This window comes from Plecotus auritus, assembly GCF_963455305.1.
Source record: "Plecotus auritus genome assembly, chromosome: 11".
NCBI classification, from domain to species: domain Eukaryota; kingdom Metazoa; phylum Chordata; class Mammalia; order Chiroptera; family Vespertilionidae; genus Plecotus; species Plecotus auritus.
The window spans coordinates 55,771,210-55,789,656 of record NC_137777.1 but is presented as its reverse complement, the minus strand read 5'-3'; the positions used below and the strand labels follow the sequence as shown (position 1 = coordinate 55,789,656).

At 50.4% G+C, this 18,447-nt stretch overlaps 1 protein-coding gene across 3 annotated transcripts in view; it reads left to right on the top strand.

Moving 5' to 3' along the window:
- The window catches only part of MMP16 (matrix metallopeptidase 16), a 174,597-nt gene extending 172,072 nt beyond the window's left edge, over window positions 1–2,525 (top strand). For all 3 annotated transcript variants that reach the window (XM_080646748.1, XM_080646747.1, XM_080646749.1), the window contains one exon: window positions 1,141–2,525. In XM_080646748.1, the coding sequence (XP_080502874.1) occupies window positions 1,141–1,475 (335 nt within the window). In that variant the 3' untranslated portion in view covers window positions 1,476–2,525. The remainder of the gene's footprint in view (window positions 1–1,140) is intronic.
- Window positions 2,526–18,447: the final 15,922 nt, after the last annotated feature.

Genomic DNA, 18,447 nt, shown 5'->3' with positions numbered 1-18,447 from the left:
CAGTAAACTATTCTTAAAAATAAAAACACGAATTAAATCCAAGAAAGATAGTCACAAAGAAACTTGATTTGAATGTGTTATGGACAGGAAGAAAAAACCGGATGTGTGCCAACAAAACCAACAGAAATTTAGAGGCCGGTCCTCTGAGAGACACATCTGTAGTCGAATTGCCATCGGCTGGAAAAGGCTATCTCTGCACCCTAATGGTCTGGAACATACTCACATGCACCGCCAGACTCCAGGGCTCCCTGTCAACACCGCTGCAAGAACCATGTACGGTGCCGGGGGCACAGAATTATCCATACCACCTCCTCCCCATGAAATATACGTTAGTTATTAAAGATAGAATTGTAGATCTACCCATACTCCACATTTCTTTACTCTGAAAGGATTAATAATGACTTTGGAAGTTCTGTAAAATACAGTTAAGTGACATGGATTTAACAGAGGCGAAGTGGCTAAGAAAGTTATATAGTGAGGGCAAAAGCAGGAGACGTAATGGGGGACCTAGAGCCAAAATTGAAGTCCGTGCACCAAGCACTAGCGATGCCCATGGTTTGTTAATATTTCTGGTTCAACTGAGGAAAGGCAGCCTATTGTCTGGGAGGCACAGATGGTGAGGGGTCCCCTGAGGGGTTTCCTGGAGGAGCCACTTATCAGGGGTCCTGCCCAGCCACAGCCTGAGGCAGACAGAGCTTCAGGTTATCAGGTGTGGCCGCCTCTTCCATGCAGATGGATATGGTCACGCGGGGTGCCCTGTGCCCTCGGGCCTGTGAGCCTCCCTCCAGGGCAGACGTGTGGATGGGGTAGAGGTGCTTGGCCTGGTCTCTCTACACCCTTGGCAGAGAGCCCTGCTCCCGGGCTGGGCCTCCCACATCGAGCGCACAGTCCTGGGCACACAGTCCTGGACACACGGTCCTGAGCACACGGTCCTGGGCACACGGCTCGTTGCTCTGTTCATGCATTCAGTGGCTGGTTCTTGTATGTGCCCTGACTGGGGATCGAATGACAACCTTGGCATATGGGGACGATGCTCTAACTACTGAGCAACCCGGCCAGGGCTTAGTCTGTTTGATTGTCTACACTCATCCGCTTCCACAAGTAAGTGTTTCCTCTGTGTGTTGCTTCCTCCCCACCCAGGCTTCACGTATTTCTACAAAGGAAAGGAGTATTGGAAATTCAACAACCAGATACTCAAGGTGGAGCCCGGATACCCCAGATCCATCCTGAAGGACTTCATGGGCTGTGACGGACCCACAGACAGACACACAGAAGGACACAGCCCGCCCGACGACGTGGACATTGTCATCAAGCTGGACAACACGGCGGGCACAGTGCGGGCCGTGGCCATCGTCATCCCCTGCATCTTGGCACTGTGCCTGCTGGCACTGGCCTACACTGTTCTCCAGTTCAAGCGCAAAGGGACGCCGCGCCACATACTGTACTGCAAGCGCTCCATGCAGGAGTGGGTGTGACGGCCGCCGCGTCCCTGCGCGGTCACTGCAGATTCCAGACACGGGCTGTGATGCTGGCTCCTCGCTCAGAGCGGGCGGTGCGGCCTGGCCGGGGCTGACCTTGCACCACAGGCTGCTGGTCCTGCGCGGGTGGAATTCAGTCTCGGGGACGGTCCCCTGATGCAGGTCCCTGCGCCCGCGTCTTTGTCTTTCTTTGTTCTTCCTTCTAGGCCTTTCCTCTGCACGCTGGTGCCGGCACATCTTCAGGACGGAAACCGGGGGAGGTTCTTCCTCCACGTGTGAACAGGATGCCTTCCGAAGTCTGAGCCCATTCCTGGGGGAGAAAAGCAAATCAGAAAACCCACGCATTTTTGCTTTGCAACCAAGAAATTTGTAAGAGGTTGAACTGAACTTTCAGGAGAGCATGAGACCCAGAACAGCTTTGTCTCCAAAGAAGAGCGCTCCGACCCTCGGCGCCCGTGCCAGCCTGTCCGGGCAGCGGCCAAGAGGGCCGGACGGCCATTTCCAGCCAGAATCTCCGCAATACAGTAACAGCCTTAACGACACCCCTTCCCTCCCACCCCGTCTCGCAGGCCCTCGGCCATCCCCTCGTGCTCAGAGCCCCACTCAGACAGGGCTCGGATTGTGGGGAGTGTCCCAGACCCTCCCAGCCACCTCGCCTTCGTCCTTGTGGGACCTCCCAAGCTGTTTTAGGCCATTACCCCGGCCCCCCTGGGTCTGTCAGGAAGATCATTCTAGCAAAGTGAGAAGCAGGGTGTCCCTGAGACGGTGGAAGGGACAGCTGTGCATTAGCTGGTCAGCGCAGAGCGGGAGCCTTGGAGAACCACCGTGTCAGCTCCCCTGCGCGGGCTGCTTTCTTGCTCGTTGATGAATCTGAGCAACTACACGGAGGTTCAGCAGGTTCTGGAAGGTCAGCTGTTCAAAGCAGATGTTCTAAACCCCATGTAATTTTTAAGTGACTTACAGTACCACGGACATGCATTCATGGCAGACACAGACCATGTGACTGGCCAAAAGGTTTCCTGGCAAATAAAAAGGTATTTTATTATGTATCTTGTAAGAGTGAAACTTTATTTGAACAGCTGATGCTAACAGCCCAAGTCTTTTCTCCCTTTGGTCAGACATCGGGAGTTTCTGTTTTAAATCCGCTGCCTGGAGTTTGCAGGGGACACACAGTGCGAGGGGCCCCGGGAGGGCGTTGCCATGCCGACTCAGGGATGAGGATGTCCTGCATGGCGCCGCAGTTCTACAAGGGCTCCTGCGGCCTCTGGCGTCTTGCACCAAGCACTAGCGATGGCCACCAACAGAGCCAGGACCCCCAAAGCCTCTCACTTGAGTGTCATGTGTCCCAACCACAGTAGCGCCATTCCCACGAGCGGAGCAGTTTCGTGTCGGCATGCTTTTGCTTGGAAAGTCGGCCCCTGGCAGGCCTCTTACTGACCCTCAGAGCCCACTGCTCGAGGGGGTGGCGGCCGCCGGCGGGGCCGCATTGGAGAAGGTCAGAGGGACGCCCTGGACTCTGACATGGGGTTTGGGAAAGCCAGCCTCCGGGGATGAGCTTTGTGACGGTGGACAGCGTGCCTTGGACTTGATTGCTGACCTGTTGACTGTCGTTCACAATAACGTAAACGTTGTCTGATGTAAAAAAGTCCTGGTCTATGTCTTTGCCCTTTGACCTTTAACTTGCAAACTGGCCTAAAAGGAAGGAAGTGAAGATGGTTCCCCAGGGAGGATCAGTTCTCTCTCAGCCCAGGGAGGCGGAGCTGCTGCGTGTGGAGAGGCGGGCGGCGTGGGGAGGCGGGCAGAGGGTCCAGTGTGTGGACGGACAATGGCTCTTACACTCGGGAAGTGCCCTGGAGGTAGAAGTGACTTTTCATTTCCCTTTAATATACTTTCAAGTCTAAACTCATCATTTTAGTACAAATACAAAATAAGAGGTGGAAAAACAAACTTCAAATTACTTTAATGGCCAGTGTGGCTTTTGTATAAAGCAGGAATTTTATACCAGTAAGAATTTCTCACTCATTTGCTGGTAACACCCACTTCCAGGTGGTTTTTAATGAGTGTAGGGATACAGTCTTATTTGGAAATGGGTGGTTTGGTTGCCTTGACTTCATACGTGTCCTCCGTGTAGCATGAGGCATGGAATGCCTTTCGGGTCCACGTTTCTGATGGGGCTGGGAATGTGGTGGCATGCTGCAGGGCCGTGCTCTGTTATTTCTGATAATCTAGACGCACCCCGCGTCAGGCTGAGGAAAAGACCAATTCAAACAGACCAGCGGCCTCACCGCAGACGGCGGGCCGTGCAGATGGACTGAGGAGGTGTGGGAGGTGCTGTGTGCAGGCCAGCGCCCCCTGCAGGCCACTGATTCCGGTGTAGCTGATGCTGGTGCTCCCAGGTTCACTGCACTCAGCTTGGAGGGCTGTGGGCACACCAAACTCAGTCAGTGTTAGACAGTGGGAGGTTTACTCCTTTCAGGACCTTGATGTCCAGGAAGAAATATGATGGGGAATTACACATATTGCTAAAGACTGAAATGAGGAACTATGTCATTTGAGGACGTGTGTGAATCATGGAGGAATTCCATTAACCTACATGGAAAATTGATTTTTTTTTTTTAATGAGAAAGAAACCGAAGAAGCAATCTTCTGCCTCTTTACTCACAGGTCACAATATCCTGGTTCCCCCTAAGACTAAGTGCATGAGGCTAGAAAATAATGATGCCTCGGGGGGCGGGGGAATTCACGCCTGGATTCTGGGATGTCACAGGCAGTGTGGGTTCGTCTTCACTTGGTCAAGGCGCGCACGGCTCCTCTTCCTGGAACCTTCGCCTCTCCAGCTGCGAGCCGACCCCGATGAGAGGACGTGGAGCACCACGCAGGCGCGAGCGCGGACCCTGGTGTTCGGCACGCGCTGTGTGGTGGCTGCCGCTCTCCCACGGGCATGGGGAAAAGAGGCTCCATCCTGATGGCAGCGGGAGCGGGACTAAGTGACGGGCACATCAGGAGAGGGGTTCCCTGGGTCAGCCATGCAGTGCTCCAGTCCAGGGCCAACAGACACACAATCCGTTACGTACGTTCCTCATCCCATCACTCGTATATGGAAAGGTCATCCTAGCGTTTCCCAAGTTGAAATGAAGACACGCTCACAAGCATAACAAATACTTCTCTTCTGGTTCATGATTTTTTATTACTTGTTATAAACAAGGTAATGTTCTTTACATAAATAACTACATAGTTTATAATGTTAACCAAACGCTGTTGTTCTAAAAATCTTAACAGGACTGAATAATTAAAATAGCCGATCGGTCTTTATCCTCCATAAGCAGTAAGTCCACGTCGGGCCGGAGCGCCACTGGCGAGCTGAGCCATGACCCTGTCAGAGCGCGGTGTCTGCGGGCCGGTCAGAGCAGGTGGGCGCGGTGCCCTGTAGGGAGCCACAGTGCCAGATCAGGTAGAGGAGTCTGTGAGGACATTTCTGTCATCAACCAGAGGGTGCGGCTTTCTGAATCGGATGTAATAAATTTCTAAGTAATAACTTGCAAAAATAATTACTAATAAAGGAAAAAGACCAACTTACTGGATTAAGCAAATAGAACTTTCTCTAGTCAGATGGTTTGTGAGCTTCTCCTCCTGACATGCAGTTTGTTTGTCTCATGGCTTATCTACTTGTTTTATCCCCTTTCTGTGTGTGATCTGAAAATGCGAGGACGTTGCCCAACCTCCCGGGGAGTCCACACGTGGCTGATGTGTGGACTGGGTCTTAGGAGCAACATTCCAAAATATGACAGATGTCAAACAGAGACTTCTCTCTGACCAGAACTGACATTCAGGTGAGCGATCATAAATGGCTATATGTGCACCTCAGCCAACGGTGATCTCGGGAGAGGTGGCGAGAGAGCAGTGTGCGGGATCTCACGTCTCCTTGCACCTCACGAGACAGACCTGCATGGCCGCAGCTCAGGGCGGCAGAGCGGGGGCTCCATGCCATTGGTTCCACGCTGCCTGGGAGGGAACCACAGCTACAACAGAAAAGTTTCATCAGATCTGTTCTAAAAACTAGAACTTTATATAATAAAGAGGCCTGGTCCACACCATTAACATGAAACTGAAATATGATGTTGATTAGACATCAGGGAAATGGAGGAGGAGGAAAAATGAGTCTTTTGTAAAATGTAGAAAGTACTATAGCACACACCTTAATACAACTGGAAACCTTATTTCACAAGGAAAAACCTGCCAGAGAAAGTGCAGGCTCGCTCTCTTCGCACCAGAGACGGGCGGTGACGTGCCAATGTGCAGAATGAGTCACCGGGTAAGCGCATCTGACACTCAGGCCGCCTTGCAGGCTGCAGCTGTCAGCACCGGTGTCCGTCACCTCACCTGGAAGGACAGGTGCAGCCGGCGCCCCCAGAGAAGCCCTCCCTGGGGCAGAAATCTGCCTCCGTGACCCACAGACGCCAAGCGCGTGGCCCGTGGCGGAGCTGCCGGAGCCTCCTGGCCCCAGGCCGTGGCCGTGGCCTCCCCTGTGCTGCTCGGATCACCGCTCGTCTGTCTCCACGGGCGTCATTTTGAAATGACACTGGGTAGTTCAGGTCAGATTAATGACATCACTTGCAAATGTCTCCCAACATTTCACACATACGTCTACTTTAAAATTTACACCAACAGCATAGAAAGCTTAAGAATGAAGACTGAGTTGGAAATTCACAGAAATCGAGGGGAAAACCTTCCTGATATTGTAAAATTTCATTCCATTTTCTGGTCGAGTCCCAAGGTGGCAGCCTTCGGTTTGGAAACAGTTGTGAGCTTGTCACGGAACAGGAGCCGCGCAGATTTGTGAACATGACAGGACCACTTCACACTGTGAGGCGTGGGCATGCAGGCACTGTGCTCTGTGGCCTGGCGCCAGCCCGTGAGGAAGGTGAGGACCAGGGTGGTCTCAGTCGGCGCATCATCAGCATAACGCTTTCTGCCGGGAGGAAGTCTCCTGTGAAGGTAGCGGAGGTTCCATGCCTCTTCGATTCAAAGGGCGCATGTGAGCGCCCCTGTGCTAACTGCCCCAGGGGAAGGGCGCCTTCGCCTTCACGGTGGCCTTAGTGCAAGGGCGCACGGGGCCGTGGAGGACCAGACATGGTCAGCTGGAATGGCGTGCTGACCATGCACCTGCCGCGTGTCTGCTGCAGAGCTGAGTTCTCCACTCTTAAGGAGGGGAAGAAAAGCAATAAAATAAAGAGACAGATAAGACCCTTGTATCCTGTTCGACGGCCACTCAGCGCCAGAGCAAGAGGTCATTAACCCTGACTTCACTTATGGAACCGGAGAGAGCAGGTAACATGAATAAAATGATGGCCTTTTTGACCTATGAAGATGCTTCTTGAGTATTTTATCCACTTGTTTTTTCCACGAAAAAATACCATTTGGAATAGAACATTTTGGTAGCACTTGATCCTCGTGACGGGCAGGCAGGATGTTGCGTGGAGGGGTCCCAGATTGCAAAAGGGCACAGGCCAGGCTGAGGGACCCCACGGGTGCACGATCAGGACAGGGAGGGACCGCAGGAGGGCTCCAGGGCGTGTTCATCCCGTCTTGCCCAGTCCCAATTGGCCGGACCCCAGCAGCAAGCTAACCTACTAGTACAGGTTGGAGCATCTGCCCCCTGGTGGTCAGTGCATTTCATAGCAACTGGTTGAACAGTCAAACGGTCGGACATTTAGCATATTAGGCTTTTATTATATAGGATTACATTTATATTAAAAAGAGAGGAAATAAGAGGATGGGGTTGGGACAGCTTTGTGCTGTATAGCTGAAATGCTGTTATCAGCATTTCTTGAAAAACCTCTCTTTTCAGGTGTTCAACCAACTCATCCATAAAAATTTGCTTCAGGCTTAAAAGTCTTGAAGTATTTTTTAGCTATTTAATTTTAAACAAATATATCTTGTTTTTATATTATAGGAGGGAAATAAATGGAGTTTACTAGTTCAATTTGGCAGTAATATGACTTTTTGACAACCTAAAATCTACTTATTGCATAGTCTATTGATGGTTTTTTAAAAGAATCAATTATTGACATTGAAAAAATTGCCTGCCTCATGGGAGTAGCAATCTATCTTCAAGAGATTTAAACACTTGTATATCTGTATCACGTTCTCTCGATTCCAATAGAGGACCACACGGTAATGATTCTGATTATCGCCATCCTTATGAGCTATCAGGTAATATAGATTAAAGGGGGAAACTCCCATAAATTTAGCTTGTCAAATAAATACTATATATATTTTAAGTATTGCACAGATATTTCTCTTTCAGAATGAGAATAAGCAAGCAGTTAAAAAGGAAGTTGTCTCCTGAATAAACAATACACATTTTATAGCATCTTAAGAAAATCATTTTTCCATTCTCTATTGTGGTTATGGGAAGTTAAAATAATTTAATGCATAAAATGAATGCTGACTTCATTTAAATAGCATGAAGCTGTGAAGCGGAGGGGAACACTGGAATATTTATGTTTAGGCCGTTACCTGTAGCTGTTTGACAGCACTCGCCTTGTTTGAATCCCATGCTATTTCAGTTATGGAGAGACTGTCAAATCCAACCTGAAGCTTCTGCGTTGCTCCCAGCCTGCTCATTGCGACTCCATGGTGTTGTTGATAACATGTAAGTTCCCCTGTGAAGGAAAACGAAGAAAGAACACATTTACTAATTGAGTGGGTTTTCAGGATTCGAGTTGCCAGTGGTTCTTGCTCACACAGGGTTCTATACATTTATACCATCTTAAATCTGGCATGTATGTGTGTTTTCTCAGATAGCTTTTGCTGACAAACCCAAAACTCATTTGTGTGCAAATATATAGCTAAATAAATGGTGCTAACATGTATTATGACTGTCAAATATAACCCAGCAATCTTGTGGTGCTTACATAGTTTTTTCCATTGGTTTTATTGATCAATCCATTGAACAGTGTTTATTATTCACACGTCTTTGTTGGTAAATCAAGACAGCATAACACATTGTTAAATAAAATGTTGGCCAATCTATGTAACAGCTCATCAACCTATCTAACTCCTTTCGTGTTGCCTCCTTAAAGGTTGAGGGTCCATGCTGTTACTCTCATCACCATAGACCATTAACATGACTGGCCTTCTCCACACACACTTATGTTACAATGCTATAACCCTCTGATTGCTGTGCGACCCTGACTACACGCAGGTCACGAGCTGAAATCATCAACGGGGCTCCTGCCACAGCAATCGAACTGTGAAAGGCTGTGCAGTGATGGGTTTTTGTATTTATTAATTTCTGTTTATTTTGTGTCTATTCAAGGAGGTATCTGGGCGGGGCATTTTGTCTGCTGTGCTTTAACCTCGGGAAGGGTTACATGGCTTTGCATACTGTGGCCTCTTCTGTAGTTACCACCCGTTCATGTGTTGTAATTAAACCACTGTTAATAAACAGGAGGACAGAGAATGGCTTCCAGATACTGTGGTCTCACTGGGTGAATGGTGTGCATACATTTGTGATGAATGTTTAGGCTGTGATCTATAGAGGTCGCCTTTCCTATCTGTGTCTTCCTAATCAATAGGAAACAGAAAAGGAAAACTCTTGCGAAATTCAGGCCAAAATCTTCTGTGTGTTTGCCTGAATTGGCAACAGAAGAATCGTTTAACTACTAACTGGATGGTGTGCGTGACCAGGGACGGGGCAGGAAGCAGGTTCCTGTGGGGTATGCTGGGAGTGCATCACCACTTGAAAAGGACAAAGATAGCTTTCAGATATGTGAGTATAACTGATTGTTTAAAGCCATGTATCATGGCCGTCTAGGTAAATTTAATGGAAGGGCCTAATTTTTATATCTGCATCTCCTGTAAGGACACTCCCCTCGCATTCTCTGTAGGATAGGCCTGTAGAAGAGGGTGGCCATGGCCATGGAACCGCCTCGGAGAACATAGAGGAAAACACTCCAACTTAACATTTTCATGTTCATCTTCTTAGAATACCAAGTAGTGGCAGGTAGCCACGCGCCCAACCACGATTTCCTGATAATCAGAAGGATGGCTCAGGAGTCCCCCAGGTGCATCTAAATTTTAGGAAGACTTCGGAATGGTATTGGGAAAGAAACAAAGTGAGCCTTACTTTCCCGGGCAAAGTCAGGGCATATCTGAGAACCTAGAAATGAATCTCATAAATGGCGAACCCCACAGAGGAGGAATTTGGGCAAAGGGCGATGGTCCCAGGGACTGTCCGAAGCTGTGGATCAGAGGCCCAGGGAACTGTAGTGTGGAGTCTGCATCCAGGGTGAGACCCCAGGAGCTTGGAGATCCATCTCAGAGAGTTGAAACGAAGACTCACAAATCAGCATATCAGAACCTATATGCTTAGCCAGCTAACTTAATATGATTCCAGAGGCTTTCAAACAAAAGATAACCTTTATTTTTTTTACAGATGTGAAACTGTCAATATCAGTCTGAATCCAAGAAATGAATATCCCTTGTTGTTGGTTGTGTGTGTGTGTGTGTGTGTGTGTGTGTATGTATGTTTATCAAAGTGGAAAAAATAAGTTAGAATTATCTATCTAAGCATCTTTTGTTCTTAGGTACCTGAGTTATTTATTTGATCTAAAAACATATGATGATATGACCCTCCTCACATGACTTTTGCCACAGTCAGAGACCAAATTAGAATCACCTTCTATGTAGAAAAAAGAAAGCTCAGGTAGAGCTATTGAGACTCTAATAACACCCCGAGCACATGATGGACAATAAATGTGATGTTTTGAGGGGAGTGATAAGCTGCCTATTGTAAGCCTTTTATAGGGAGTATTTGAATGGCGGAGCTTCAAACTAGTTCGATGCCCTCAGCTACCCTCCAGGGTGTCCTGGGCTGTCCCCCGCCTTCCTGTTTCCTGCACTCCTTGCCACTCCTCTTGACTTGTTTCCTCAAATGGTATGTTTATTACTAAATCCAGCCTTTCTAACTTCCTGTCTTACTTGGCACAGGATTTGATGCCAACGGGGCCTCAGCCCTTCATACTTTTTTGGTCAGCCCCTTCATGGGGGTCCTCCTCCACTCCCCATCTGCACCGGAGCCCATTCTGAACCCACCACCCTACAGCCCACAGTGAAACACTGGCTCCTGGTTGTGACAGTTCAGCTCATTCCCCTTCCACATCGAACTTCCTAAATAATTGTTGTGAATTTACGGAAGTTCCCTATATGTTCTTAACCTCCATCCTGGAATCACTGGTGTGAATCACATCTACAAACCAAGATCCCGCCTGGCCTACCTGTGGTCTCAGCCCCTCCTCGAGTGCACCTTGCCCCAGTCCCCTGGAGTTTCTTGGTCAGCATAGTGAGGTAGCCCTTCTGGCCCCCTTAGGCAGGTGACTCTGAACCAACCCAGGCTCTCCCCCATCTGCCGAGAAAGCCTTCTCAGCACAAAGATATGCTCCACTAAGTGATGAAAACCCAAGAGAACCCTGAATTCAGAGACACAGAAGTTCCATCAAAAGGAAGAAAGAAGCAAAGGGGTCCTGCAAAGGGCTGGCGAGAGGTGCTCCCAAGGTTGCGACATGCACCTGCCCCAGAGATACCCAGACAGACTGAGGTTGTGACATGCACCTGCCCCAGAGACACCCAGACAGACTGAGGTTGTGACATGCACCTGCCCCAGAGATACCCAGACAGACTGAGGTTGTGACATGCACCTGCCTCAGAGACAGCCAGACAGACTGAGGTTGTGACATGCACCTGCCCCAGAGACACCTGGACAGACTGAGGTTGTGACATGCACCTGCCAGAGAGACAGCCAGACAGAATGAGGTTGTGACATGCATCTGCCCCAGAGACACCTGGACAGACTGAGGTTGTGATATGCACCTGCCCCAGAGACACCCAGACAGACTGAGGTTGTGACATGCACCTGCCCCAGAGATACCCAGACAGACTGAGGTTGTGACATGTACCTGCCCCAGAGACACCCAGACAGAATGAGGTTGTGACATGCACCTGCCCCAGAGACACCTGGACAGACTGAGGTTGTGACATGCACCTGCCAGAGAGACAGCCAGACAGAATGAGGTTGTGACATGCATCTGCCCCAGAGACACCTGGACAGACTGAGGTTGTGATATGCACCTGCCCCAGAGACACCCAGACAGACTGAGGTTGTGACATGCACCTGCCCCAGAGATACCCAGACAGACTGAGGTTGTGACATGTACCTGCCCCAGAGACACCCAGACAGAATGAGGTTGTGACATGCACCTGCCAGAGAGACAGCCAGACAGACTGAGGTTGTGACATGCATCTGCCCCAGAGACACCTGGACAGACTGAGGTTGTGACGCACCAGCCACAGAGACAGCAGGACGGCAGCATGCCCAAGGTGGCACCATCAGGACTGCCCTTCCCTGACTCAGGCTGTTGGGTGTTCTTCTCTAACCTAGGAAGCTACTGTGGGACATGCTCCTGAAAACTGCACAATAAATGAAGAATAATAGCACATGAGGTCTGAGGAACAGAGCATCCATTTCTTAGGAAATCCAAAGAAATTTCCTGTTATGCTAGCAAAGATAAATCCTAGGGTAAGAGCTCCGGAGAGTAGAGTGGGTGACTCCTGTACAGGTGTGTGCCTGTGTGTGTGCACATGTGTCCGTGTGTGCATGTTTGTGTGCGTGCATGTACACATCTATGAGCACGTCTTCATGTGTGTGTGAGTGTGCATGTGTATGCACATGGCATTCCTACATGCACACAGAGTGAAACCAATAAATTACATGATGCGAATAACTGAGTGGGAATTCTCCTGGGAGGCTTTGGAAGGTGTAGGGAGACTTGGTAATAAACAAAACAAAAAGAAAGTGAGTCTAAAAGCAAGACAGTTGTTCATTTAAGAACCTGTTTTGAAAATTTGTAAGGAAGGTCCACCTCAGCGTTCAGTCCTGGACACTGTGTGGGCTTGACAGTGACCTCTGCAAGGGTGGGGAGGGTAGAGAGGAAACCAAGCTGGAAATCAAGAGACGGGCCCTCAAATGGATTGATTTAAAGATAAAGTAGATGTATAGTTACACTTCCTGAGATGCTCAGTTCCAGGAGGGGCCAAGGGAGGATTAGACAAATATATCAATAGAGGTTTGGGAGCAGAGGACTGTGGGAGGGGAGAGGGTGGGCATGGTGATATTTTTTTCATAGCATCATCCTATATAATAAAAGGCCAGGACCATAAGCATTAAAGACCAGAACAACCACTCTACCAGTCGCCATGAGGTACATTGACCACCTCTTGGTCCTCCCCCCGCCACACACCCCACAGGCTCTGATCGCAGCATGGCGAACAGGGAACCACAGCGAATGGGGTGGTGGTGGTGGGGCAGGACTGGGGACTATTGAGTGGTGGTGGGCTGCGGTGAGTGTCCAGTGGTGAGCAGCAGTGAGCATCGTGGGGTGGCGGCAGCAAGCGTTGTGGAGTGTCGCAGGACAGGGAGAGTCGGGAGCATCGTAAAGCGGCATGGGACATTGTGGGGTGTCAGACATGGCCCTAATCGCAGGCTAGGCCTAGGGACCCTACTTGCGCACAATTTTGTGCGCTGGGCCTCCAGTTTTAGAATAATGTGTTCTAAACGATGTAACTGCATTAATCTGACCCTAGAAAGTCTACATTAAAGCACAAAAACAATGGTCAGCATGCCCACATGGACACAGGGGCTGACTGTCATTGTTTTGTCTCTGCCCCTGGGCAGTCCCCATGCTCAGTGGGACACTGTTTTTCTTTCGCCCACTTCCTGCATGTTCCCCTGTGTCTCTCACCCCACCCCGTACAGCGCCTGTGGCCCATCCTTCAGCAGAGAGAAAGGGACCATGTGACTACTGGCCACTGCTGCCCAAGGACACTTGACCCGTTCCTTAGGGAGATGTTTGGTTGATCGTTTTGGCCGATAACAGCCTGGGAAAGAGAGGCCTTGGAATCTCACTGACCGTGAGCAATAGTCTTCAAAGGCAGGTCACGGTGAGCAATAGCAAAGTTACACAGGGACAGATGGCAGCCACCTCCAGGTCGTGCTTCCTCCCAGAACGAGGGCGCACAGAAACAGGGAGGGCTGAGAGCTGGTAGAGAAGTATTTGTAAGCAACAAGAAAATACTTATAATATTGACGTGTCACATGTCAAATTATTGGAGTTACAGTGAAATTATATTCTTTCCAAAACAACATATGAAGCTGCTTCATTTGCCTAATCATTTGCTATTAATTGAATATTTGTTACATTTCAAATATTAGCAACAACAGGGGATAAGATATAGCACCATGTGATATAACTTATAATGGAGTATGAGGAATATTATAGGATTACAAGTGCAACCAGATCATGAGAGAATTCAGACTGTAACTACTCGAGTTATCAGGGAAGGCGTTATAAAGTAAAAAACAGAAGTAAAGGTTGACAGTTGAGCAGCAGGAAAGGATTGTTTTAGACAAAAGCGCAGCTTATAGAGAGGCGTGCGAGTGAGAGTGCACAGCACACTCGGGTAAACAAGTTATTCCAGAACAGGAGCTCATGCACATGGAGGAGACTTGTGCAAGGTAAGTTCAAAGACACAGGCAAAGGTGAGGTCGTGAAGGGACTTGATGTCTCCCCTTTGCCACCAGCCCACCTGTGATTCTGAGTGACCAGCTGCCCTTGGCCTTTGTTCTTGGCTAGTCAGGCAGGGCCACTGTCTTGGGCAGGCACCTGAGGCCTTGACCCAGGTAGATGGGAGGACCAGGAATGCTCTGTCTGTCCTGGTGAGAATAGGATGGTGAAACCTCACCTATTTCACATGGGGACATATTCCATAGCCCCTGGCAGGCAGGGGAATGGCTCATCTCCTACACCCCCTGGAATAGGAGTGCTGGAGGCCTGGTTTTAGAAGGTCCAGGGGCTGCTTGCACAGGGGGAGGGGAAAACACAGGACCCAAGGCTCTGGGGTGAAGGCAACACTAATAGCACGTGAAAGCTGAAGGACAGAAAACCATAAGTTAAATTCCTATTTGCTTGGCTTGGGCATTTGCTGAAAACCAAGGACTATGAATTTCTTTCTTTTGCAGCCACAGTTCTGAGCGAGCCAGGAACTGACCCTCCCCTGACCCAGCGCTGCCGGATTTCAATGTTCCTCAGTTCACAGCCTCCTTCGATCTTGTGAGTGAAGATCTCTGGGCTGAGCAAGAGAAGAAATGCAGTCGTTGAAGTGAGAAGGTTATAGGATCTGAATCTCTGGTCCACTCAGAGCTTCGGTGCACTTCTGCCCAATCTGATGTGGCTGCTTCTGCCTTGTGTGCAGACCCTGTGGTCCCTTCCTCAGTGGAGTTGCCTCGAAAAAGAGAAGTTAGTAAAATTCTTGCCTCATTCTTAACACATTTAATTCTCTCCAGGTCTAAAAACTATAGTCATATTCCAACATACCCGCAAAGGAAGTAATTACAATGTCAACCACTGGAGGAAACAGCTTCCATACCCAAGTTACAGTCTCTCTACTTTCCATCACCCAGGCTCTGGGGACGGGGAGCAGGGACCCCAAGCTGCTGCACCACAGGGAGGAGCATGGTTTTAATGGGCTAATGTGCCGGCCTGGGCTGAAAGACCAGATTTTGCAGCAAATGAGTGAGGTCGCACAGTGAGCCTGCAGGAAAACAAATCGCCGTGGACTCGGGAAGTTGGAGATGAGATACAAACATTCCTGGTAGAATGAGAAGAACCCAAACATGTAGGGAGACGGAATGTAGGGCTCACCGCACCTGCCCCCATGCCTGATGAGGCCAGGCCGGGCCCCTGCCAGGAGGTGGGGGTCCCCCACCGGAAAGAACCCTGTACTGCTTGTCTTCAAGAAGCAGGGGTGCTGGGTGGGGGGGGGGGGAACAAGCAGGTGAAACAAGTTTACAGCGCCCGACAAGGACTCTAACACCATTTCCATGATCGCCTCCAAGAACAGGAAAGCTCAAGTCGCTATAATTAAGCCATAAAGGCAAGGGGGTGGGGGGATAGTGACCATTACGCCCTGGTCTTTGGAGGTAAGGAGTTCATCATTAATGCCCGAGACCAAAACAGAGCATCCCGTCCAGGCCCACCTGCGCGGTACACCCGCCCACATGTCCACCCTCACCTGAAGGTGCAGAGACTGGGCGTCTATGGACAGAAGAGGTGCCTCCAGGTGGCGCTGAGGAAAAGCCTCCAGCGTTACTGTAGCTGGGACTCTGCCTTCCCCTCGACCTTCCCCAAGCACCTGTGGTGGCTCAGCGTGAACTTGTTCGAGGGCGAGGTGGGAACAGACTTCCAGGGCAAGTTGCTCTAACTCCGAGGGACCTAAGCAGCACTCTGGTCTTGCATGGGTGTCTTATGGGGCAGGTAACCTTAGGGGCCCACAAGCCCTGGTGCTTCCCTACGGAATTCACCTGGCGCAGGGCGACATGATGAGTAGAACCCAGGGCAGCTCCCAGGGCCCGGGAACGACATGGGAAAATGAGGCCATTGTCCAAGACTCAAAACCAAAGCTGTTGAACTGCCCCGGCACGGACGCCAGGCTGGTCAGCCAGGCAGAGTGCGGAGGGCCTGGGAGCGGTGGTGGGTGTCGTGCTGGTTCACCAGGCGGGACTCGACGCGTCGAAGGTGTTCTAGGCATGGTTTCTGCCCCGAAATACACGGCGCAGCCCTGTTACCTGACCTGCAGCACTGAGCCGGGGGATGATTTGTAAAACTGTATCCGATTTAGTAGAGAATGTCACAGGCAGTGGCCTCCCCAGTGGGCCAGGTCCACCTTTTCTATGTGGCCTCCTGTGAGGCCAGATGCTCCTTATCGTTTAGTTTGAGGGGAAACAAACCATTGTTACCCCACAAGGAGTCTTCCTCCCAGGACACGGAGGACAGCCTGGTGACAGAACCCGGCCCGCTGAGCTGGGCGAGGCAGGGCCACGGCCAGCGTGCGGATGCATGTCACAGGACCTCTGCCCTGTCCACAGAAAGCTCTTCTTCCTTAGGGCAGTCAGAGCGTCCTCCATAAGCTGATACTGCGGAGGATCAGTGGGCTGCACTTTGCAGACGCCACCATCAAGGAGGAGGCACAGGTCTCACCCTGGGACACGGCCCGTAACTGGCTTCCTGGACAGTCAAAGCTGCTGCTCAGCAGGGGCCCCCAGAAGAGGCGTTCATCGCTGGCATAGGGAGTTTGCTCTCAGCCATCGTTGCCCAGAGCATCTACTTACGTCCGCACTTGTCTTTGGCAGAGTGGACAGAGCCGATTTCAGAGCTCCGGGCATGAAGTGCCTCTTATCAAGGGACTATTTTCACCTTGCAAGGTCATTCCTGGCTTGCTGCTTGCCTCTGGGATGCTGGACCTCCAGCCACAGGCTGCTGGCACTTGCTGTGAGCTGAGTGACTAGCTCACCGCGTCCCGGGGGACGTGTGCCACGGGCTCCCTCCTGGTAAGGTCTCCAGGCACCCGGAGCAGACAGGTTGCAGGAAAGCGCGGTGCACGTATCTGTGCGTCTGCAGGGCCACCTCCTCAAGCTGCACAGCCGCCTGCGTCATGTCACCTGAGATGCTGAGTGGCTCCTCTAGCGGCTCTGGGGGAGAGCAGGTGGGAGAGACTCCTCAGGGCCGACTTCCCGCCGCCGTGGCTGGACGGGTCTAAAGTGTCCACAGGAGGCACAGGCCCTGTGTGAGTCTCACCAGAGGCCTGGGAGCCACCGGATGGGACTGGAATCAGTCACCAAAGTGCCGAGGGCAGGCCTCCTGTCTCCATTCTCAGAAGCAGGGCAGTCACTTGTCACAGCAATGCTTTCTCACAATGAGAGCCACGGTCTACTCAGCGATGGCATTGCTCATGGTTCGAATTTTCTGGCTATAAAATATCAGGAGGCTTTCGATGTGAGGACTTTTTTTTTCCTGAAAATATGCGCAATGTGACATTGTCAGCTGGCTTGTCAGTAGATAGTCAAGTATTTAAACTAGAAGCAAAGCTACTGAAATGTTTGTCTAAGAAGCCTCTTTCACTGGGGGCAGGTGTGGTGAGGAGCCCAGCGAAGCACTAAGTAAGCTGTGGGAACGGTAAGCCCCCTGGTCCTTTGTCCAAATCTCCTGAAATGACTGTGTTCCTGGCAGTTCTGTCCCAGGATTCAACAGATGCCGGACTGAGGGAATCAGTGCGATGGCAAGGTTCCCAAGCTTACTTAGTGGTTCCATTCGAAATCCCTGTGAAGATGTGGACACGGTGTTACTAGGACAGTTCATGAACTAATAGGATTCGTTGGGGTAAATAGTTTCATCTCCTAGCTCACACATTTCAGATATTGATTGTAGAGCATCTGCCCTTCAACACAGCGCTGGGCTGCTTCTCCAGAGTGCTGACTACAGGGAACGTTTAAGGACTGGGGCGGCCCACCTGGATTCCTGAGCCCCCCTCCGCCTTGCTGAATTCCTAACAAATGCTTCAGACATTCTTGGTGTCTGGCCAAGGTTTGGAAACAGCCTGGCCATTGCTGGGTAATTCTTTCCTGAGAACATTCTTTGCTTAGCCAACAGAAGTTACCTGTCATTTCCCATGCTGCCAAGCCGGGACGCGGACAGTGGGAGGATGTGTCACTTGTCAGGTGCTTTTAATGCAATGGACAGGATGTCAGAATGAAGAGGTGATGCCGAGTGTCTTTTCTCCTAAGTAAAAGGCTTTTTGTAGATTTGGCACTAGAAATGCTCCCATTTGAACTTGCTTGTGGCTGTGAATTAGTCAGTCTTCTGACAGTGCTGTTCGACTTGAACCTCAGCCATGCCTTGGCTGCTCAGGAGGCCGCCCTCCTTAGGAGCATGCTTAGTTGCCCAGGTGAGTGTGTGCAGTCGCTGCCATCAGTCACGGCATCGGTCCTGCTCCCCTCCCTGGTGTTCCTATTGAAACAGCACCCTGAAGTGACGGGCGGGGCATCCTTATCTGCCGTGACTTTCTAGTTTGTAAC